The sequence below is a fragment of the Dryobates pubescens genome, chromosome 8 (assembly GCF_014839835.1).
Source record: "Dryobates pubescens isolate bDryPub1 chromosome 8, bDryPub1.pri, whole genome shotgun sequence".
NCBI classification, from domain to species: Eukaryota; Metazoa; Chordata; class Aves; order Piciformes; family Picidae; genus Dryobates; species Dryobates pubescens.
The window spans coordinates 43,599,765-43,623,231 of NC_071619.1; the positions used below are offsets into that span (position 1 = coordinate 43,599,765).

The 23,467-nt window shown below is 47.8% G+C and overlaps 2 protein-coding genes across 2 annotated transcripts in view; both read left to right on the forward strand.

Moving 5' to 3' along the window:
* Nucleotides 1-14,308, forward strand: part of TULP3 (TUB like protein 3) — a 33,279-nt gene extending 18,971 nt beyond the window's left edge. The window contains exons 5-11 of the mRNA XM_054163448.1: nucleotides 1,913-2,043; nucleotides 4,405-4,602; nucleotides 5,642-5,754; nucleotides 6,123-6,237; nucleotides 9,009-9,107; nucleotides 12,213-12,384; nucleotides 13,736-14,308. Of these exons, the coding sequence (XP_054019423.1) occupies nucleotides 1,913-2,043; nucleotides 4,405-4,602; nucleotides 5,642-5,754; nucleotides 6,123-6,237; nucleotides 9,009-9,107; nucleotides 12,213-12,384; nucleotides 13,736-13,869 (962 nt within the window). The 3' untranslated portion in view covers nucleotides 13,870-14,308. The remainder of the gene's footprint in view (nucleotides 1-1,912; nucleotides 2,044-4,404; nucleotides 4,603-5,641; nucleotides 5,755-6,122; nucleotides 6,238-9,008; nucleotides 9,108-12,212; nucleotides 12,385-13,735) is intronic.
* A 705-nt stretch (nucleotides 14,309-15,013) lies between these two features.
* TEAD4 (TEA domain transcription factor 4) overlaps nucleotides 15,014-23,467 on the forward strand; it is a 67,221-nt gene continuing 58,767 nt past the window's right edge. Inside the window, exons 1-2 of the mRNA XM_054163919.1 lie at nucleotides 15,014-15,028; nucleotides 16,585-16,802. Coding sequence (XP_054019894.1) covers nucleotides 15,014-15,028; nucleotides 16,585-16,802 — 233 coding nt within the window. The remainder of the gene's footprint in view (nucleotides 15,029-16,584; nucleotides 16,803-23,467) is intronic.

Sequence of the window (23,467 nt, forward strand, 5' to 3'; positions counted from 1 at the left end):
GCACACTGCAGGCTCATGTTCAGTCTACCGTCGACCAGCACCCCCAGGTCCCTCTCTGCCTGACTGCTCTCCAGCCACTCTGACCCCAGCCTGTAGCTCTGCATGGGGTTGCTGTGGCCAATGTGCAGAACCCAGCACTTGGATGTGTTCAATCTCCTGCCCTTGGACTCTGCCCATCTGCCCAGCCTGTCGAGGTCCCTCTGCAGAGCCTCTCTACCCTCCAGCAGATCAACTCCTGCCCCCAGCTTGGTGTCATCAGCAAATTTACTGATTAAACAAATTTACATATTAAGGTACAGAAGTACTTCCATTCAGTTGTCAGATGCAGCAGCTGCTTACCTATGGATAGCAGCATTACACAAAAACTAGGAAAGGAAGCAGGAGAGAATATCTGGAAACTTCAGAGGAAATCAGTGAAATTGTAATTTGGAAATGGTCCAGAGCTCTGGGGCTCTTCTCTTTCAAAGTGTGCTTTGGGAAGTTTACTGACAGGTGGTTAAGACTACATTTATCTGTTTCATCTGAGCAGTGCCTGTTCTGTGCAGTGTCACGTTGGAGCACTGTTGTAATACTGGTTCTCAGAAGATAATTCAGCTGAGGAGGCTGAATGAGTTCATCTTCTGTAGTGCTCTATGTGCTTTTTCATGCTGCAACCAAGTGAAAGAATAGAGTCACAGTTCCAAGTGGAAGGAAACACCAAACAATGGTGTGTACAGAAACTCTTTATAAATGTCTTTCTCCATGACTTTAGTTGTATACCCACAGCCATCCCTACATTAGGTTAAAATTAAATAAGTAAGTCCTGGAACTACTCAGTCTGTGCTTCTGTTTTTACAAATCAAACTTGTAGCAGCATTTTTGAGCTCTGAGTTATTGCTGCTGGTGTAAGAAGGGGATACAAGGCTACGGGGAAATGGTAAAGGATGTAAAGTGTAGAGACTCCAGCACATTTTCTGCTTTGTTCTAAAATCATGGAAATCATGTTTTCCTTGTAAAAACAGGCAAAATTAAATCAATGGCAGTATGTTCTAAGCAATATGTCACATTATGTAATATGTAAAATGTGCAGCCACCTGAACATGAGCCAGCAGTGTGCCCAGGGGGCCAAGAAGGCCAAGGGCATCCTGGCCTGCATCAAGAATAGTGTGGCCAGCAGGAGCAGGGAAGTCATTGTGCCCTGTACTCTGCATTGGTTAGGCTACACCTTGAGAACTGTGTCCAGTTCTGGGCCCCTCAGTTTAAGAAGGACATTGAGACACTTGAAGGTGTCCAGAGAAGGGCAACAAGGCTGGGGAGAGGCCTTGAGCACAGCCCTGTGAGGAGAGGCTGAGGGAGCTGGGGTTGCTTAGCCTGGAGAAGAGGAGGCTCAGGGGACACCTCATTGCCCTCTACAACTACCTGAAGGGTGGTTGTAGCCAGGAGGGAGTTGGTCTCTTCTCTCTAGCAACCAGCACCAGAACAAGAGGACACAGTCTCGAGCTGTGCCAGGGGAGGTTTAGGCTGGAGGTGAGGAGAAAGTTCTTCACCGAGTGAGTCGTTCGTCATTGGAATGTGCTGCCCAGGGAGGTGGTGGAGTCACCGTCCCTGGAGGGGTTCAAGAGGGGATTGGATGTGGCACTTGGTGCCATGGTCTAGCCATGAGGTCTGTGGTGACAGGTTGGACTCGATGATCTTTGAGGTCTCTTCCAACCTTGGTCATACTGTGATACTGTAATGACAGCTGCAAAGTGTCACTGGGGGGTTGGATTATGAGGGAGCAATATGGCACAGAAAAGAATCAGCAGTTGAAACAACAGAGATCTATTAGAAGACCAAATAGTTATGCAGAAGTTGTACCTGAGTTTGTGATGACATGAACCCATGATACTCTCTTTTACCTGCTTTTTACCTGCTTGGTCCTGTATTCTGACAGGAATTTCAGGCAGTTTGAATTTTGATGAGGAGGACACAGAAGAAGCAGCACCTAGCAGGAGACCATCACCTCATTCTCCTTGTTCTGAATCTGAGAGGCCTGGCTCTGAAACCAGCAACAAATCTTTTGCAGTAAGTATCTTGAAATCCATTTCTGATAAGGGCTAGGCATATGCTTTATTTTAGTACTAATCCCTTGAGCACTGGCTTAAAATACAGTACTGCAGCTACAGCAGCTAGAAGGCAGAGGGAGGGTCTTGACTATCAGTTCTCTTACTGCAGGGCCAGCCATTGAGGTAAATGCAAAGAAGTAGTAATGATCAACAGAAGAATGGCAGGAACCTGGCCCCTGCTGACTGGAAGAAAGGAAACATGCCTGCTTTTACAAAGGGTCGAAAAGAGGACCCTAGAAATTACCAAACTGTTGGCCTCACCACTGTGCAGATCATGGAACAGATCCTCTTAGAAGTTATGATAAGGACATGCAGAACAGGGAGGTGATTTGAGACAGCCAGTGTGGCTTCAGCAAGGGCAAGTCCTGCCTGAGCAATCTGATGATTGTCTACAATGGAGTGACTCCATCAGTGGACAAGTGAAGACCAAGGGATGCCATCTCTCTGGGTTTCTGTAAAGCCAGTGTCTCTGCTGCTCAGTGGATAAGGAATTGGTTGGATGATTGCATCCAAAGGGTAGTGGTCAATGACTTGATGTCCAGATGGAGACAGGTGACAAGTGGTGTCCCTCAGGGGTCTGTACTGGGACAAGTGCTGTTCAGTATCTTCATTGATGGTACAGACAGGGAGATGCAGCATGCCCTCAGCAAGTTTGTTGATGTTACCTATCTGGGTGGTGCAGCTGACAGGACTGAGGGATGGGATGCCATCCAGAGGGACTTAGGCTGGAGAAGGGGGCTCAGGTGAACCTCATGAGGCAAAGTGCAAGGTCCTGCATCTGGGCAGGGGCAATTCTCGGTACCAATACAGGCTGGGGGAAGATGAGCTTGAGAGTAGCCCTGCAGAAAAGGACTTGGGTAGACTGGTGGATGAGAAGCTGGACATGAGCCTGCAATGTGCACTTGCAGCCAGAAGCTGGGCTGCATGAAAAGAAGCGTGGCCAGCCGGTTGAGAGAAGTGATTCTGGCCATCAACTCTGTGCTGGTGAGACCTCACCTGAAGTACTTTGTCCAGCTCTGGAGTCCTCAATACAGGAAGGACATCGACCTGCTGTAGCAGGTCCAGAGGAGGGCCACAAAGATGGTCAGAGGGCTTGAGCACCTCTCCTGTGAAGGCTGGCTGAGAGAGTTGGGGTTGTTCAGTCTGGAGAAGAGAAGGCTCTGGGGAGACCTGATAGCTACATTGTAGTATCTGAAGAGGACCTACAAAAGAGTTGTGGAGGAACTGTTTAGAAGAGCTTGTAGTGATAGGGTGGGGGACAATGGTTTTAAACTGGAGCAGGGCAGCTTTGGGTTGGACATTAGGAGGAAGTACTTTACAATGAGGGTGGAGAAATACCGGAACAGGTTGCCTGGGAATGTGGGTTGAGGCCCTGTCCCCAGAGACATTCAAGGTCAATCTTGATGTGTCAGCCTGGTCTAGCTGGAGATGTCCCTGCTCACTGAGGGAGTTTGGACAAGAGGACCTTCGAGGATGCCTTCTAACTCAGTGCATTCTATGATTCTATGATCTTGCTGCCTTATTTGCCACAGAGTGTTTGACGTTTGACCCCTGTGCTCAGTGCTGCTTAGGCCACACCTTGAGTCCTGTGTCCAGTTCTGGGCCCCTCAGTTTAGGAAAGATGTTGAGTCGCTGGAAGGTGTCCAGAGAAGGGCAACAAAGCTGGGGAGGGGTCTGGAGCACAGCCCTGTGAGGAGAGGCTGAGAGAGCTGGGGTTGCTTAGCCTGGAGAAGAGGAGGCTCAGGGGAGACCTTATTGCTCTCTACAACTCCCTGAAGGGAGGCTGTAGCCAGGTGGGGGTTGGTCTCTTCTCCCAGGCAACCAGCACCAGAACAAGAGGACACAGTCTCAAGCTATGCCAGGGGAGGTTTAGGCTCCAAGTGAGGAGAAAGTTCTTTCCAGAAAGAGAGATTGGCCATTGAATGTCCTGCCTGGAGGGTGGAGTCACCGTCCCTGGAAGTGCTTAAGAAGAGCCTGGATGAGGCACTTGGTGCCATGGTTTAGTTGATTAGATGGTGTTGGATGATAGGTTGGACTTGATGATCTCAAAGGTCTTTTCCAGCCTGGTTAATTCTGTGATTCTGAAGTTCTAAAAGCAGAGAGGTTCTTTGCTTGGACTATTTGACAGAGTCTCATCCCATCTTCCACCTCCTGGAAATCCACCTATCTCTTCCTCTTGGGTAAAAGTCTTCAGCCACTTTCTTTAGAGAAACACAGGTGATCTCTCATTGAACTTCCCTTTCTCAAAGAGACCTTTCTTGTGGAATACCAGAGCCTCTGATCTGATGGTAATTAGCTAATATGATGGTTCTTCCCACAGGAAACAGGTGCTTCCTGCAGTCCATCCCCTCAGGCAGATGCACAGCTGGGAGAGGTAGAGAACTTGGAGGATTTTGCATTCCGGCCGGCACCTCGTGGCGTAACAGTCAAGTGTCGAATCACTAGAGATAAGAAGGGAATGGATCGGGGGCTCTTCCCTACTTACTACATGCATCTGGAAAGGGATGACAGCAGAAAGGTATTGGAAGCAGCATACAGTCTCTTGGCTGTTGTATTCCTACTACAGAATACCAGGCAACCACCAACAGAACAAGAGGACACAGTCTCAAGCTGTGCCAGGGGAGGTTTAGGCTGGATGTTAGGAAGTTCTTCCCAGAAAGAGAGATTGGCCATTGGAATGTGCTGCCCAGGGAGGTGGTGGAGTCACCATCACTGGAGGAGTTTGAGACTGGATGAGGCACTTGGTGCCATGGTTTAGTTGATTAGATGGTGTTGGGTGATAGGTTGGACTTGATGATCTTGAAGGTCTTTTCCATCCCATCCCATCCCATTTCATCCCATCCCATTTCATCCCATCCCATTTCATCCCATCCCATCCCATTTCATCCCGTCCCATCCCATTTCATCCCGTCCCATCCCATCCCATCCCATTTCATCCCATCCCATCCCATTTCATCCCATCCCATCCCATTTCATCCCATCTCATCCCATTTCATCCCATTTCATCCCATTTCATCCCATCCCATCCCATCCCATCCCATCCCATCCCATCCCATCCCATCCCCATCCCATCCCCATCCCATCCCCATCCCATCCCCATCCCATCCCCATCCTATCCTATCTTTGGTGTAAAGGAGAATTTCTCTTAAGAAACCAGAAGCTGAGGAGAGCCAGCATGCAGATGAGGACAGTTTCTATTTGGCCAAGGCACTGAAGAGAGAAAAAGCCATAATAGAATGAAAGATTACATTAAGAAGTATGAAAATGTGAAAGACAAAGAGGAGCAGGGAGACACCTGCTCCAAAGGGAAAGGGGAGAGGACTAGAAAGGATAGTTCCATTAAATCTAGACTGCCAAGTGAGCTAATTGGAGGCATGGGTACTTTCAGGATAGGTGCTTGTGGAAGAGATCAAAATTGGGGAGACAGTAATGATGACACAGAACAAAAGGGGAAATGGATGTGGGAAGTGGAGAGAGAACAGTTTGGAAAGCCATGCCCAGCAATGTCTCTGCGCTCTTGCAAAGCTCAGGTCTTGATCAAAGTTTTGTGTTTCCAGACATTCCTTCTTGCAGGGAGAAAAAGGAAAAAGAGCAAGACATCCAATTACCTCATCTCAGTTGACCCTACAGATTTATCCCGGGAAGGGGAAAGTTTCATTGGAAAACTCAGGTGAGGACCTCCGATGAGAGCTGCGGACGGGAGAGACTGGGTTTTCATTTCAGTTGGGTGAATACAAATCTGGTCTCAATTCAGAAGTAAGGAACTTGCATTGTCCTACTTCATGTCCTCTGCATTCAGCTGGGTGGGTTATCATTCACTGTGGCAACTCAGAAAAGGAATTCTGGCTTGTTGCTTTTCCAGGATAGGTTACAGGCTCAGCTCACCACGGGCCCTTCACAGAAGCTCCTTCCTGAGCTAGCAGTAGACACTCAGATGGCAGGAGATGAGTGTGTACACAGTGCTGCACAAAGCATTTCAGAATGTGACACATCTATTTCACTGATGCCTCTCTCTGTCTTTTCTTAACTTGACATTAGGTCAAACCTCATGGGAACTAAATTTACAGTCTATGATCATGGAGTTAGCCCAGTCAAGGCACAGGAGCTAGTGGAGAAGGCTCATACCAGACAGGAGCTCGCAGCTATTTGTTACGTAAGTAGTGCCACTCCCCTTTTAGGCACCCCCCACCTTTGGGTTCTTTTGTAGTCCTTGCCTGGGTACCAAGGAAACAGGGCCTACCAACTCCTGCTGCTTTGCAGCCTCCACCTTCCACTTTGGAACCAAGTGACCAATTTCAACCAGGTACAACAAAGAACAGAGGCCTCAAAAAAAAAAAAGAGTTCTTACAAGTTCAATGGAAAAAACAATCAATGCAGGGAAGGGAGAGAGATCTCAGCTAACATCCTGGTGACCTTCCCAACTGTCCTATGTGATGTGTGGCCAGTCAGCATATCTGAGCCATCCACAGGCTGAACTGCCTCTTGCCTAGCTGCTCTCTGGTGAACTGTAAGGAGGAATTTGGAGTACGCTCTGAAGCAGAGTTGCTTCTTGCAGAAACAAAGGCATTTTGGTGGATAGGAAGGGAGCAGCACTGCAGTGGCAGCTTGTTGCTGGTAAGGATGTGGTTCCAGGGGAAATTGTGATTTGCTAGCTCTGTCCTAGAGATGTTTTCTTTTTCTGGTCTTGAGAATCACCTCGGGCGAGGCTTCGGAGTGAGGAGGCACTTGGTGGACACTCCAGATACATGTGATGGTTCTTGGATCACTTTGTTTCATACTCCAGTCCTAGAGTTTGAGTAAAATTTGAGATTTTTACAAACCAATGGCCAGGCAAGGGGAAGAATTTTTACTTTCATTGCATGTAGAACAGCAGCAGAAATGTAAAAGTGCCATAGCCCTACTGGATCATCATCTTGATTTTTTTGCTGTTACTCTTAATGGCACTTGGGAAGAAAAATTGATGCACTAATTCCAGTAGTGTCCTGTTTACAGATGCATCAATGGCTGTCTCCTTTGTGTGCAGTACTCTTCAATTCCCTGAAGGACTGTACACAGCAAGGTGTTAAAATGAATACATCGGATAATATAAGGTCATCTTGTCAGATTTCTGAACTTTTATGTACAGTAAGCTCATAAAGTGCAGATATGAATGCAGTCAGTACCCTCATTCTCATAACATACCCCTAGAGTTTCTGAGGTGAAATAACAAAGGTTGCAACTCCAAAGACATTTGTTCTGTGTCTACAAAGCGTGCTAGCATGCTAGGGGCAGCTGTAGGACTTCTGTCCATCCATTCACTGCTTCTGAATTATTCTGACTTTTCAATTAGCCCTTGGGAATTTTAAAGGTTATCTGACATTGTTAGCAAACACTTTAAATGGACCCTTGGATTTTGGTTGACATTGTTAAATGGATGGTTTGAGAGCACCAAGACTTGTCTCGTGCTTTTCATACTCGGTCCTCTTGGAGCATTCTCTTGCAGCACCCTAGAAAAATGTGCTTAAGATTGAAGACTCAGCACATGCTGAATACTTTGCCTTCTGTGTCTGTCCTTAATCATTTATAAAAGAGCATGATTTGAGAGAAAATTGTAGGTATGCTCTTAAACACAGTTAATGAAACCCAAAGAAGTATGTAATTCATTCTTCAGGAGTGCTTTAGCCTAAATGGTAACAAAAGGAGAAGGCCTCGAGTTGCACCGGGGAAAGTTTAGATTGGATATGAGAAGAAACATCTTCACTGAAAGGCTCCACAGGGAGGTGATATAATCCCAGTTCCTGGAGGTGTTTAGAAGCTGCAGAGATGTGGTGCTGATGGACATGGTAGAGTTAGATCATGGTTGGACTCCATTAAAGGCCTTTTCAAACTGATACTACGAGTCTATGATACACAGATAATGTAGGCTCAGATCAAAGATACTTGCCTTTTATCACACTTAAGGCTTGTTCACTAGGAAGATTTTAGTATGTTTTTGCTTCAGGTGCAAAAATGGCATTTGTCTGATTTCATTATACATAGAGCACATATCAGATGTGCTCTAAGCTTATCCTGTAGGTATTTTTTACGGGGTTCTCAAAATGAGACAGAAAGCTATTCCAAGCAGTTAAACACAGTTGCAGGCAGATAGCTGCTACTGCATTTAGAGTAGAGTAGAATAGAGTAGAGTAGAATAGAATAGAATAGAATAGACCAGGGTGGAAGAGACCTTCAAGATCATCGTGTCCAACCTATCATCCAACACCACCTAATCAACTAACCCATGGCACCAAGCACCCTATCAAGTCTCCTCCTGAACACCTCCAGTGATGGTGACTCCACCACCTCCCCAGGCAGCCCATTCCAATGTGCAATCACTCTCTCTGTATAGAACTTCTTCCTAACCTCCAGCCTAAACCTCCCCTGGTGCAGCCTGAGACTGTGTCCTCTTGTTCTGGTACTGGCTGCCTGGGAGAAGAGACCAACCCCCACCTGGCTACAACCTCCCTTCAGGGAGCTGGAGACAGCAAGAAGGTCTCCCCTGAGTCTCCTCTTCTCCAGGCTAAGCAACCCCAGCTCCCTCAGCCTCTCCTCACAGGGCTGTGTTCCAAGCCCCTCACCAACTTTGTTGCTCTTCTCTGGACACGCTCCAGCAAGTCAACCTCCTTCCTAAACTGAGGGGCCCAGAACTGGACACAGGACTCAAGGTGTGGCCTAACCAGTGCAGTGTACAGGGGCAGAATGACCTCCCTGCTCCTGCTGGCCACACTGTTCCTGATGCAGGCCAGGATGCCATTGGCCCTCCTGGCTGCCTGGGCACACTGCAGGCTCATTTGTAGCTAACATACCTAAAAAGCAGTACAAACATGGATCCAGCTTCAGTTTTGCTGTCTTTCCTTCCTAGAGTGTTTCATTTACTGAAGATAATGCCTTTCCTTATCTTTTCAGGAAACCAATGTGTTAGGCTTCAAGGGTCCCAGGAAAATGTCTGTGATCATTCCAGGAATGAACATGAATCATAAGCGAATTCCAATCCGTCCACGAAATGTGAGTCACAGAGACTGATTGTGTTTCAGAATGGAGGAAGAGGCTACAGTTGATACATAAATGGTGTTCTGATGTAAGAGAGTACACACATTTTTGATTGGAATGTTGTCAGTCTCTGTGGGAATCGTATAAAAGGAGGATTCTTTAAGGAAAACGTGGGATGAGAAGGAGGAGGGTGTTTTGTGGTGGCTCTTTAGATGAGGATTTCTCATACATACAGGGGATGTTCTAGCTCAAATGAATGTGTAGCTTTTTCAGTTCTTTCACCATGGGGTTAGTGTTTGTGATAGAAGACTAAAAGGCAGAAGGGACAGCTGCCAAATGCAAGACATGGTCAGGGCTTTAGGCTAGAAAAAAGCATTTGCAGTTATGTTATGAGTAGGACAAGAGTATTTGTTGAGGTCGCAGAAAACAAATCTTCAGGAGTGGAAATTCAGAGTCATGAGAGCCTCAAAGAGTGGAAAATTGTACCTGAAGGTGGCCATTATTGATCATCTTTCAGTCTGTATTGCATCTCCCTCGCTGATAACCACGGCACTGCCTTTTTCTCCCGTTTTGCCAACTGCTTTGCTAGCAGGCGAGCATATTGACACTGGACAAGGCTGAAGCACAAAGCTCTTCTAAGAAGCTGCCAAAGCTGCCAGTGCAGGGGTTTGACTCTGGTTTTGTCCCCCTCAGTAGTGGAATGCCTGCAATTAAGCATTATTGCCCCCACTTTAAAGGAGGAAAAAATTGCATCTAATTGCACTTGGATGTCAATTTTCAACCTTATTTTTGCATCTTTGAAAACAAAATTCAAATTGAAGATACTTTATATCTTTAAAAAGTAAATGAAGGTAAAAATAAAGATATAGAGTAAATAGGTGAAACTGAACACGAAGTTCTGTTTAAGGTATGCTCAAATCCACTTCTCCAGCTGGAGGCCAGTCACCAGTGGCGTCCCCCAGGCATCAGTGCCGGGCCCCATGCTCTTTAATATCTTCATTGATGATCTGGATGAGGGGGTTGAGTCAGTCATCAGCAAATTTGCAGATGACACCAAGTTGGGAGCAGATGTTGGTCAGTTAGAGGACAGAAGGGCTATGCAGAGGGACCTTGACCGACTGGACAGATGAGCAGAGTCCAACAGGATGGCATTCAACAAGTCCAAGTGCCAGGGTCTGCACTTTGGCCATGGCAACCCCATGCAGAGCTACAGGCTGGGGTCAGAGTGACTGAGAGCTGCCAAACAGAGAGGGACCTGGGGGTACTGACTGACAGCCACCTAAACATGAGCCAGCAGTGTGCCCAGGTGGCCAAGAAGGCCAAGGGCATCCTGGCCTGCATTAGGAATAGTGTGGCCAGCAGGAGCAGGGAGGTCATTGTGCCCCTGGACTCTGCATTGGTTAGGCCACACCTTGAGTCAGTATCAGTATCACCAAGGTTGGAAGAGACCTCAAAGATCATCAAGTCCAACCTGTCACCACAGACCCCATGACTAGAGTAGGGAGGACAATAGTGCCCACTGCAGGCTTGAACTCACAAGCTTCCCATTAAGGGTCTTATGTGCTACCAACTGAGTCCTGTGTCCAGTTCTGGGCCCCTCAGTTTAGGAAGGACATTGAGACACTTGAACATGTCCAGAGAAGGGCAAGGAGGCTGGGGAGGGGTCTGGAGCACAGCCCTGTGAGGAGAGGCTGAGGGAGCTGGGGTTGCTTAGCCTGGAGAAGAGGAGGCTCAGGGGAGACCTCATTGCTCTCTACAACAATCTGAAGGGAAGTTGTAGCCAGGTGGGGGTTGGTCTCTTCTCCCAGGCAACCAGCACCAGAACAAAAGGACACAGTCTCAAGCTGCACCAGGGGAGGTTTAGGCTCGAGGTGAGGACAAAGTTCTTCCCAGAGAGAGTAATTGGCCATTGGAATGTGCTGCCCAGGGAGGTGGTGGAGTCCCCATCCCTGGAGGGGTTCAAGAGGGGATTGGATGTGGCACTTGGTGCCATGGTCTAGTCATGAGGTCTGTGGTGACAGGTTGGACTTGATGATCCTTGAGGTCTCTTCCAACCTTAGTGATACTGTGATACTGTGATTCTGTGTACCTGTATACAGTACTAAACCAGGTGAGCCAGACCTCCACAACAGGTTGTTTTCTGGTGATTTTTTCCTATTCAACGACTTCAGATTGGATTTGTTGCAGAACTTTAATAAATAAATCATGTGTCACTAGTGTCACTCACCGCTATTTGTGGTTCCTTGTAACTTATTCTGTTTGTCAGAGTTAATGTGCTGGTTTGCCTCATTTTTGTATCATTTTGGTTTTATTTCTGGCTGGTTTTCATACTGTGCATCACTTACTAGACCCAACAGGATGACAGTTAACCTGCTTAACGTGTTCTTACAGCCTGCTGCAGGCACTCCAGGGCCTGGCACTGTGCAGTTAACTGGAGATTATTTTCTTTTGTTTTGAAATGTAGAGTGTTTGAAACGAATCCTGAATGCAGCAGGATCAGAGAAAGCTTATGAGCCTCAGAAAGGACTCCTGCCAGCAGGGTGGCAGCCATCTGTGGCCTGTGAATTGCTCCCTTTCCTATACACACACTTCCTTCTCTCTCACTTGTTTTCTTGTTTGGGTGGAAATACGGTGACTGAACTGAGAACCCACAGAAGTCTCTTTCTGGTACTTGCAGATCACAGAATCACCAAGGTTGGAAGAGACCTCAAAGATCATCAAGTCCAACCTGTCACCACAGACCTCATGACTAGACCATGGCACCAAGTGCCACGTCCAATCCCCTCTTGAACACCTCCAGGGATGGTGACTCCACCACCTCCCTGGGCAGCACATCCCAATGGCTAACAACTCTCTATGAAGAACTTTCTCCTCACCTCCAGCCTAAACCTCCCCTGATGCAGGGAACTTTCAGTGAGATACTGAGTGTAAATGCTGTCATTGTGTTTCATTAGTCATGAGGTCTGTGGTGACAGGTTGGACTTGATGATCTTTGAGGTCTCTTCCAACCTTGGTGATACTGTGATTAACCAGGGAATGACCTTCAAGTGTCAGAGCACGGCAGCACTCAAAAGCAGAGTGATGGCACACTTGATAAATGTGTTTCTTTCTTCTGAACAGGAGCATGAGAGTCTGCTGTCAAAATGGCAAACCAAAAATTTGGAAAACCTCATTGAGTTGCACAACAAAGCTCCAGTCTGGAATGATGATACTCAATCCTATGTTCTGAACTTCCATGGCAGAGTTACACAGGCCTCGGTGAAGAACTTCCAGATTGTCCATGATAATGACCGTAAGAGTCTGGTGCAGAGCACGTGGGGCTGAGTTGGGCAGGGAGAGCTCCATTTATTTTATGCAGCCTAGGGGGGAATAAGGAGCTGCTTCCTGAAGCAGGGAGAGTGGGTGGAGAATTCATCTCAGGATTATTGGGGACTTTTCAGATTCACAAGGCTGTTCTTTGTCTGGGGTGGGTGCAGTAACTACTGTCCATAGCTGCAGTAAAGGAGGGGGCAAACACAAGCCTCCTGAAGGGAACAATTAATACAGCACCTTTAAATACAGCACCAGACAAAGCCTGGAGAGGAGGAGACTCGGGGGTGACCTTATTGCTCTCTACAACTACCTGAAGAGAGGTTGTAGACAGGCAGAGGTTGGTCTCTTCTCCCAGGCACCCAGCACCAGAACAAGAGGACACAGTCTCAAGCTGTGCCAGGGGAGGTTTAGGCTGGATGGTAGGAAGAAGTTCTACACAGAGAGAGTGATTGCCCATTGGAATGTGCTGCCCAGGGAGGTGGTGGAGTCACCATCACTGGAGGTGTTCAGGAGGAGACTTGATGGGGTGCTTGGTGCCATGGGTTAGTTGATTAGGTGGTGTTGGGTGATAGGTTGGACTCGATTCTTTAGCCCAGCAAAAAAGTGGTTTGAGCTTTGTTCTGAGAAGCAATCTCAAGAATACTACTCTAGAGATCAGATGTCAAGGTCACTGTGGTGAGAAAGGCTGAGTACATCAACTTTCTGATTTTTCAAATTTAGTTTTCATTTGGGACTTCAGGATGGTTGGAGTTGGTTGGATAGAATAGAATAGAATAGAATAGACCAGGTTGGAAGAGACCTTCGAGATCATCGCATCCAACCTATCACCCAACACCATCTAATCAACTAAACCATGGCACCAAGCACCCTATCAAGTCTCCTCCTGAACACCTCCAGTGATGGTGACTCTACCACCTCCCTGGGCAGCACATTCCAATGGTTAACAACTCTCTCTGGGAAGAACTTCTTCCTAACCTCCAGTCTAAACCTCCCCTGGTGCAGCTTGAGACTGTGTCCTCTTGTTCTGGTGCTGGTTGCCTGGGAGAAGAGACCAACCCCCACCTGGCTACAACCTCCCTTCAGGGTGTTGTAGAGAGCAATGAGGTCTCCCCTTGGGCCTCCTCCAGGCTAAGCAACCCCAGCTCCCTCAGCCTCTCCTCACAGGGCTGTGTTCCAAACCCCTCACCAACTTTGTTGGATGTTTTGTTTGTTGGGGTTTTTTGGGTGGTTTGTGTTTGTTTGGGGGGTGGTGTGGGTTGGTTTGTTTTGGGGGGTTTTTTTGTGGCTTCACAGTGAAATTTGTCTCTGAATCTTTGTTTTTTCCTTCCTAGCTGACTACATCGTGATGCAGTTTGGCCGTGTAGCAGAAGATGTGTTCACTTTGGACTATAATTATCCTCTCTGTGCTCTTCAGGCCTTTGCTATTGGACTGTCCAGCTTTGATAGTAAATTGGCCTGTGAATGAGAAACAGATTTGAAACATGGAACTCGCTCCCATCCTCTCATCTTGTTGTAAGAGTTCCAGGTGGAGTAATGAAAAGCACACTGGGGATGGAAGGGGACTGGACTCCAGATTCCTGCAGTAGCAGGCTTCAGAACATTAGGGTAGCTGACAGTAGGCCATCATGGGAGACTGACTCCAAGCCTGAGTAGTTTCTGTATGCATTGTGGAAGAACAGTAAATGTGGGTGATATTTTTGTCATGGCTGTTGATTCTGCTTTCAGAATCTAAGGAATTTAACCTACTAATTGAAACCTCTTGCAGCTGGGATTAGAAAAACAGTAGTTTAGTGTTCATATACCTGGAACCTTTGCAGTGCCCCTAGAGATCATGCTGCTGGGATTGAGTTCCCCATCACATGAATTCAGAGAAAAAATACAACAGTCACTAGCAGGTGTTTGCTTTTGCCCCGGGTAGCACTTTGCTGTTGCAGCAGTTGGAAGGTAACATTCAACAAAGAGCGGACTGGAGTGAGACACTTGCTCTGATAAAACACTTTTACTCTGTGGGGTGACTCTCTGTTAAGTCCAGTTCCCTTTCATCATTCCCCATGTACCCTGACAGTGTTTTTAACAAATAAAGAACAATCACATCTTAAATGCTCTCTTTTTAATTGGTGGTATTATATCCCTTGCTAGTTTTGACACTCTTAACCACGTGAAGAGACTGGCTGGAGGGTAGAATCCCAACTGAGTTTGGCAGAAGGCAGTGCTGTAACAATACACAGTACTGTTCCTGAAATGCAGTGTTGTGACTGATGGAATCCAGGCTGTGACACCATCAGAACTATTTGTCATTTTTTCCACTGTTGCTACATTTTTAAGTTAGCAACTGCTTTATCATGAGATTATCTCAAGTCATGACACACTAAAATAAGACCGTACAGAATAATTTTAACCTGCCTCTAAGAAGGAGTTACCTCAAAGGAGATGGCAGGTGTCTTCAAAGTTTACCAGCAAAGTTACTAACTGTATCCTGGGGCTTTGCAATGTGTCCTTACAGTTCCATCTTTAAGGGTAGACCTACAGCATGGTGCCTGCAGGTCACAGGATGGAATGCTGCTTGATTGGTGTGGCCTTGATTAGAGTGAATTGCTGGACGCTGTGGCATGTGCGCTCAGAGTGTATGTGCCTGCTGTGTACGAAGAGAACAGTTTATTCTTGCCTGTTTCATGGCATGCATATTCATGATGATCCTGGGTAACTCCATCCCTCTATTTAGACAAGAATAGGTGTTTTCCACCTTTGGATACTGTCAGCAGACTAAACTCTGTTTCAGGTCCCAAAGAGACAGATTTATTATCTCGAGCCTGCAGTGGTAAAAACCAGGAAACTTTGTGACGACTTTTTATGACAACACCAGGGGAAAAAAAATGATAATCATGTGTGACCTCTGTAAATGATGAATTGGTACTGAAAATGACAGCACCTGCTGGCCTTAGCTGGTGATCCGTTGTCTTGAGATGATCGAGCTATCTATTGATATCGAATGATCCTAGCAGGGTCAGGGCCTCAGTCAAATTATGCAGATACACAAATAGATTCACTGCTTTTTTATCAGATGCTGTTCCACATTACTTGTATTTATAACTTTTATAGCTAAATGAAAATAAATTATATATTGATAAAAAAACCTTACCTCTAAGTTATTTGGGGGGGTATTTTTTGCTGCCACTTGTGGGTGTTCTTTGTTAGTCCTGTACTAGAGACCAACACTACAACGTCCTTCCAGGGAGTTGTAGTGACCAATAAAATTTCCTAGAGACTAAACAACCTCGGTTTCCTCTGCTCCACGGCAGACCTGGTCTTCAGACCCTTCACCAGCTTCATTGCCCTTCTCTGGATGCACTCCAGTGCCACTAAGTCCTTCTTGTGCTGAGAACCCCAAAACTGAACCCAGCACTGAAGGCGTGGCTCCAGCACCGCTGAGTACAAGAGGACAGTCACTCCTGCTGGTCACACTTCAGATTTGCTGGTTTACTACTCCTACAGCCCTAGTGTAGCTCTCCGTCTTACCAGCATCTTCTAGTGGATGCTGGCATTCCTGCGTGAATGGGTAGCGGGGCGGGGGGTGTGGTTGGCGCGGGTAGGAAATGCAGCTTCGCCACAAAACAAAAAAATGGTGTTCTGTTAGCTTACTCTTCGGCGTGATCTCAGCACAATTAAAATGAGATAACCACTTCTGCCCTGTTGGGGTTGGGTCTTTTTCGCAGTGGCTCAGGTACACCGGGTGGGAATCGCGTCCCGCCACTCAAGGGCTTCCAAGAGGTGACCCAGCTCTAGCAGGGGGTTGGACTATGTGAAGTGCCTGGCTCCCAGAAACCAGGGGAGTCCCGCCCCTAGGAAAGAACCAGGCAAAACAGAGGCTTATTCCAGGGTTGTATGGCCGGCTCGTCCCGGACGCCGACTCCAACTTCTTCCCCGTCCGGGCGCGGCGCCGATTCCTGGAGGCTGTGCTGTCCCGGCCGCTTCCGCCGCCCCCCACCCCCTTTCCCGCTCCCTGCTCCCGGCCGCCCGGAGTTTCCTTCCTCCCCTTCCCCCAGTGAGAGGCCACCTCCCTCCGCCCCGCGGGCCCCTCTTCCGGCCATTGCCCGCGTTCCCCCGGCCGGGGAGTGCTCGGCCCTGCTAGGTTTTGTTCCCGACTCCACCTCGGCCTTTCTCTCGTCTCTCCCCCGGCCAGCCCCTCCCCGGCCCCGTTCCAGCCCCCACCCGCCTGAGCCGGCAGTCGCCTCCCTCAGCCGCGTTCATTTCATACCAACTCTCATTCCTCGCATTCCTCACTTCCTCTTTCAAACTCCGGGAGTGGGAGAATAAAACTCCTCCCTTTTCCTCCCCAAACTCCTGCCCGGCCGCCGCCGCCGCCCCCTCCCCACCGCTGGCCGCTCCGCGCTGCTCAGGGTGAGTGTGACCTTTGTGCCTGGGGCCGGGCTGGCCGCTCCTCGAGCACCTGGCCGGCATTGTCCCTGCTGCTGGAGGACCGGGGAAGAAGGAGCCCTGAGGGCCCACCCCGAGTCTCCCCGGCAACTTTTGTCAGTGCCTCCGGCTCGGTGAGGGCGCCGCTGCTGAGCGAGCAGCTGACCCAGCCGCTCCCCCTGTCCAAGCCCCCGCTCCCACCCCTGCGGCTCCGGCGGGGAGTGAGGGGCAGGCGCGCAGCCACAGCCCTCTGCTGTTCAGCAGAACGTCCTGGAGCAGGAGGTGCCGGAGGTGGGCTGGGAGTCGGTCTCAGCTGTCCTTGCGGAACAACAGCAGTTCTTGTCTCGCTCAGGTTAGGACACGCTGCTCCACGACGCTCTCGCCGAGTGGTGGAAGGACGCGGGTGCCTGCCGGGGAGGGGGTGAAAGGGCGAGTTGGGAGCCGGTTGTGTGCGGCGGCGGAGGCACAGGCGTACAAAGGAAGCGATGGAAACAGCCTTAATGGAGGCTCCAGCGGCTTCCCCCGACGGGAAGGGGCTGGTGCCTCTGGGATTTAGGGAGCTCGGTCGCTTGTCGCATCGGCTGAAAACTGTTGACCCGTCTGCTGGGAAAAGAGAAGTTTCTGTACCGTTCGTAGAGGTGTTAAAGGGCAGGATGGAGAGGAGAATCGGTAGTTTCTGTAATTAATTTGATTGTAAATTTTGGAAGGTGTTTTGTGGGGAAAAAACCAAACAAACCAAAACGACGAAATAATCAGCGAATCCGTGGATCCCTGCGAAGGCGGCTGAGTTCCTACAGGGCATCTACCAGTTCTCACCTGAGCGTCTAAAGACGCACACCCAGGGACACGGTTTAGCATCAGATTTGGTAGAGTTACATACTGGTTGGACTCGATGATCTTAGAGGTCTTTTCCAACCGAAACAATTCCGTGAAAAGGTGAGGGAATATTGTTTCCCAGAGAAGTTACTCTTAAAGTCTGAGTCGTTTGAGTTTTGGTGGCATGCCTCCGGAAAGGGCCAAACAAACGACCACAAAACCCCAAAACAACAAGGAAACAAAACAAAAAACCAGCCACCAAGCCCAGAAGCTTACTCAGGTAATCTTCTATCTCACGTGCATAATTGGGTTTAAACAGCTCCTTGCATGGGATGCTGAAGATCAGGCTTTTTTTGTAGAGGGCAGGAGTGTACCTCAAGGGATTTTAAGGACCGCTGGGAAGTGTTTTATGGTGAACGGTTGCTTATTAAGTAAAAATTAAAACAACCACCAACCCACCAAAACAAAGCAATAAACCAAGCAGCTAATTACTAATTTATTCTTCTTTTTTTAACCTTAAGTTAGGTTCATGTTACTCCCCAACACGAGTTGAGCTCCGGAGGTCTACAAATAATCAATGCAAAATACTTTCTCAAATGCAGAGGGCTGGATGAGAGGAAAGATTTGTTTCGATTTTTGGCTATTTTGAGTTGGGTGATTATTTCTCTTGCTCCTTTTGTGGGGTTTTGTTTTCCTGGCGGTTTTGGTTCGGTTGGTTTGTGGGGAGGTGGTGGTCGTGAGGTTTGTTTCGGGGTTTTTTCTTGTTTCCTATTGCTGCTGACAGAGTGGCTTCCCCCAGCCTTGATTGCGGTGGCAGCGTGCAGAGCAAGTAGAGCACTGGGGTACCTGCCTGTCCATCTGTCTTACAGCTGCCAGAGGTTTCATTGTTCTGCAGAGGGGAGTGGGCAGTAGGACACGGCATGAAGGCCCAGGGAGGAGAGAGAAAAACAAGAGTCGGGGGGGGGGGAGGCAGACCGTTATATAACAAGTGGTAGGCCCGGGTTGAAGCTGCTGTTCTGTCACCTGTGCAGTTAAAGTCACTTGATCATAATAGCTTTTCCTCATGACAAGGGGGAGCTTGAATCAGAATCCCAGAATGGTTTGGTTGGAAAAGCTTGTGCTGTGACGCGTAGAGAGGGGCTTCTTTCTTAGGGCTGTGGGATGCTGAGGAGCTCTGGTTGCCTTTGGAACTTGGCTTGGCAGAGGGAAGGGCGATCAGCCACTGGATGCAGGCGGGGGGTTTCCTAATTTTTGGTCTTTATGGCCTCCTCAAACTTGAGCGTGCCACAAAGGCTATCAGCGCTAAACTCCTCGTTCGTGCCTGCTCTGAGGCGATCTTGGGGTATACTTTTTCTTGGTTTCTGCTACGGCTTTTAAATTTCCTGATTAATTTTACCGATAACTTGGAAGTATCTTAGGTTGTTACCGTGACAATTGTCTTCGTGTTAGTGTATTACAGAACATCTGGGGGAAACCGGTGTGAAAATAGTACTGCCGAGCTCTGGAGAGAAACAGGGCTCCGTGGCACTGAACCTGACTTGCAGTTAAAATAAAATCGGAGTGGCTGTTGGTGTTCTTTTCAGACGTTTGTGTCACAGATGCAAATAAACACTCGAATGCAGTAAGTACAGTGTTGAGACGGTTGCTGAAAAGTAGTTTTCGGTAGCTACTACTTCATCTCTGTTAGGAATGCTTACTCACAGTTTTTCTTCCTTAGTGTCTTTTTCTGATTGCCTCTCAGCTCTTGGTTCTGTCACAGCATAACTCAAGGGGTGGGTGCTGGAGCCGCTGTAGGCAGAACCTGCATGGCCTCAAACTGTTCGAGCTGTTTTTCAGTGACATTTGTTCTCCGGCTCAGTTAGTCATACGGTCACATCGATGTTGTGTCTGGAGAAAGAGGTGCAGTAATTAGGGTGTGGGCAGTGGAGGAAGAATGGGGATATTCTCTTAGCAACATTGCCATCTTCTCCCACCTTAAGTAGTTCCTTTCCCTGTGATAGTGAAATGATTTTCTGTCTTCCCCGGCCACGATTGTGTCTTAAGAAAGCAAAAATTCATTGTTAACCTTTTTTTACAGGTCTGTTACACTTTCCCTGTAGCTCAGAATCATCCTTTTTTCATTTTGGGGTATTTTTGTTTGTTCATTTCTGCTGTGCTCCTTTTTATTACTGTTTTCCTCTTTGATAAACACTGGGCAGTGGATCTTCTAGTATTTTTCTTGGGCATCACCCAACGTACTTTAGCATCAGAAAACTTTCCTTGTCCTGCTGGAACAGTTTTTGGCTTGGTGGGTATTTCTGTAACTATTTTTCAGTATCTGTTATTCTCAGCCTAATGATTGATCCCCTTCACTTTCTTCAGTTTACCTGCGTTCCTCTTGCAGAGTGAGCTCTTACAGTCAGCACGCTGGAGGCGGGTAATCTCTCCATCTTGCCTGAAGTGATGTCTGAGCACAGGCAGACAGGAGTTACATTGGCCATTTTGTGGAAGCATTTGCCGTGCCAACAACTCTCTCAGTTTTTCATCATTCTCACTCGCAGACCTTTTCTTCTGCTTCTTCTGAGGCTTTTTCCTTGATTGATCTTTTTTTTCCCTAAGTGATTTCTTCCGTTTCTTTGCATAGTTTTTCCACGTGGTCTTATTTGTAATACCCTTGCTTCTCTTATTTGGTTTTGAGCTGTCTGAATCTGTCCACTGGTGTTTGTAAGCTTCATTCTGTATTGTTTGCAAATGTCAAGAACATTCCCTTTATTCAGTTATAAATGTATAGTTGTGATGTCAAAGAGAACTGAACTGGGAAAGATCCCTGTAGCAACCCAGTTGATGTCCCTTGTCCCTGTTGGTTCTGTTGGTATAAATCATTGCACTTCGTTTCGAAGCTATTCATTAAGTTTCTAACACTAGGAGCAGTACTCTCCAAAGGTAACTCGAAGCAATTTTTCACTGTGATTCTCTAGGGGAGTAGCAAATAGTACTGTAAATCTAAATCTATGGCATCATGCTCTTTATGCCCTAACTTAATGGCATTTCTGTCCTCCTTTGAAGAGTGATGAAGTTTACCAAGATTGCTCATCTTCCTGGCTTTTGCATTATGCCACTGCCCTGGTCGATAAATATCCAACACATTCCTTTCACAGAATCAGAATCATTTTGGTTTAAACACACCACCACCACCACCACCATTTGAAGGCATCCAGTCCAACTGTTGCCTAACTCTACCAAGCCTGGTGCTAAACTATGTTCCTTAGCCTGGAGAAGAGAAGGATCAGAGGTGACCTCATTGCCCTCTACAACTACCTGAAAGGTGGTTGTAGACAGGAGGGGGTTGGTCTCTTCTCCCAGGCAACCAGCACCAGAACAAGGGGACACAGTCTCAAGCTGTGCCAGGGGAGGTTTAGACTCGAGGTGAGGAGAAAGTTCTTCACTGAGCGAGTCGTTCGTCATTGGGATGTGCTGCCCAGGGAGGTGGTGGAGTCGCCGTCCCTGGAGGTGTTCAAGGGGAGATTGGACGTGGCACTTGGTGCCATGGTCTAGTTGTGAGGTCTGTTGGGACAGGTTGGACTTGATGATCCTTGGGGTCTCTTCCAACCTTAGTTATACTGTGAGACTGTGATCAGCACCACATCTCTTTGAAACGCATCCAGGGAGGGGGATTCAGCTACCTCTTTGGGAAGCCTGGTCAGTGTTTGAGAACCCTTTCAGTGAAGTTTCTTCTAACATCTGACCTATACCTCCCCTAGTGCAACTTGAGGCCGTTTCCCCTCATCCTGTCACTTGTTACTTAGGGGAAAGAGATCAGCCTCCACCAAGGCTTCCTAGAGCCTTGTAAAAAGTCAGGAATCTGACTACATGGCGCTCATTGCAAGACCTGGGTGGTTTGCTTGCAGGCGGTGTTTTGTGTTCTTGGGCTTGGTTTGTTTGTTTGTGTGGCCGTGTGTGTTTGTGGGGTTTGGTTGTGGTGTGGTTTGTGTTTTTTTTTTTTCCCCTTAATTTCTGGTTTTGTAGTTCCTGCCCCTTGGGCCCTCCTTTTTATGGAGATGATGCAGTCGGTCCCGTTTGTTTTCAACACCGTATGAATTAGACGTTTTCCTGCTAGGGAGGGGCAGGGTTTCCAGTTCCCAGTGCCACTAGCTGAGTCACTGCCTCTGTTTTTCTCTTCCATTGTAGGCTTATATTTACCTTGTTCTTACCTTTGTTAGAATATGCTTGCCAAAGGATGGGTGTTTGACTTCACATCGCTGTGCTTTTGCGATGTAGGTGCCAGTGGCTTTCAGAGCCCGGATGTAAGCCTGTGAAGAATCTCCTTTGCTATGGCAAAGAGAAAATAAAGTAGCATAGTCCTCAAAGCGCCTCCCTTCAAACACTAACCATTAATGACAGACGTCTAGGCAAAGTCTGATCTGTTGTAACCAGGACTGCTTTAATTGAGGGCAAAAACGTAATCTGTGTGCTGAAATGGAAAGGGGGGATTTACTGATGTGTCTCAGGTTCATTTTGCCTCCTTAGCAGGTCCTTGAAATAAAGCTCAATGATACCAGACTAGCAGGGTTTAAACAGGTTCTCTCGGGTAAAAATCTGGTCCCCTCAGAGAGAAAAAAGGTGTGAAAGAAAGGTTTGCATAAGAAGATTTTCTCCAAGTACACTTGCTGCTCTTTGATTTATCTTTATAAAAATGAACAAAATCCTACTTGCTTCCCTGCTCCAGTTTGTTGGTGAAGTGTGTACACGGACAGAAGAAAATGGCTGCAGGGGAATCAGTGTAAATGACTCTTTCTGTCACCCAGAAAGTTAAGTGGAAAGTGGAGTAGCAGCATCTTTTCCCACTGTTGCTGGTCACAGGTTTTCTATGTAAGAGTATGTTTTCAAAACGGGATTAAAGTCTGTGACAGGCTCTGTCCCTTTAAGAATCGAGTTTTGCTTGGCTGGCAGCCCTTGTTCTCCTGTAGATTAATCCAACAGAAGGTATATAACCTGTTGACCTTCCTGGCGAGAAGGGTCTGGGAGGGCAAAGAGATAAATCAGGTGGTTTGTGCTTTCCTGTACTATCTAGGGGCAAGTTTACCCAGTTGGGTTTTGTCTGTTTGTTTGGGGTATTTTTTTTTTTTGCCTTTTTCCCCCCCTTTTCTTTTCTTGCCTTTCCTTACTGTTCCCTGTTTGAGAGTTGAAGTTGTACTTGAAATGCTCAGGATTTTCACTTGCTCTCTGTGGAAACCCTTATATGTTCAACAGGTTGGAAATAAGTCTGTCTGTGCCACAGTTGAGAGGGAGGCGTTCTGAACTCTGAATTGTAGTCCGAGCTGAGGATGGCTTTGCTGTCCCTTGTATGAAACTGCCAGGTGAACTGGAATTCAGCTGAAAGAATTGGTGTCTGAATGCTAGGCAATATCAGACTCTTTGAGAGACTTGGGGGTGCTGGTGGAGGAGAAGCTCACCAGGAGCTCTCAGTGTGCACTTGCAGCCCAGAAAGCCAATCAGCTCCTGGGCTGCAGCAAGAGAAGTGTGGCCAGCAGGGCAAGGGAGGGGATTCTCCCCCTCTGCTCAGCTCTGCTGAGACCCCACCTGGAGTACTGCCTCCAGGTCTGGAGCCCCTATGACAAGAGGGATCTGGAGGTGCTGGAAGGTGTCCAGAGCAGGGCCATGAGGATGAGCAGAGGGCTGGAGCACCTCTCCTGTGAGGACAGACTGAAGGAGTTGGGGCTGTTCAGTCTGGAGAAGAGAAGGCTCCCAGGTGACCTCATTGTGGCCTTCCAGGATCTGAAGGGGGCTCCAAGAAGGCTGGGGAGGGACTGCTCAGGATCTCAGGCAGTGATAGGACTAGGTGGAATGGAATGAAG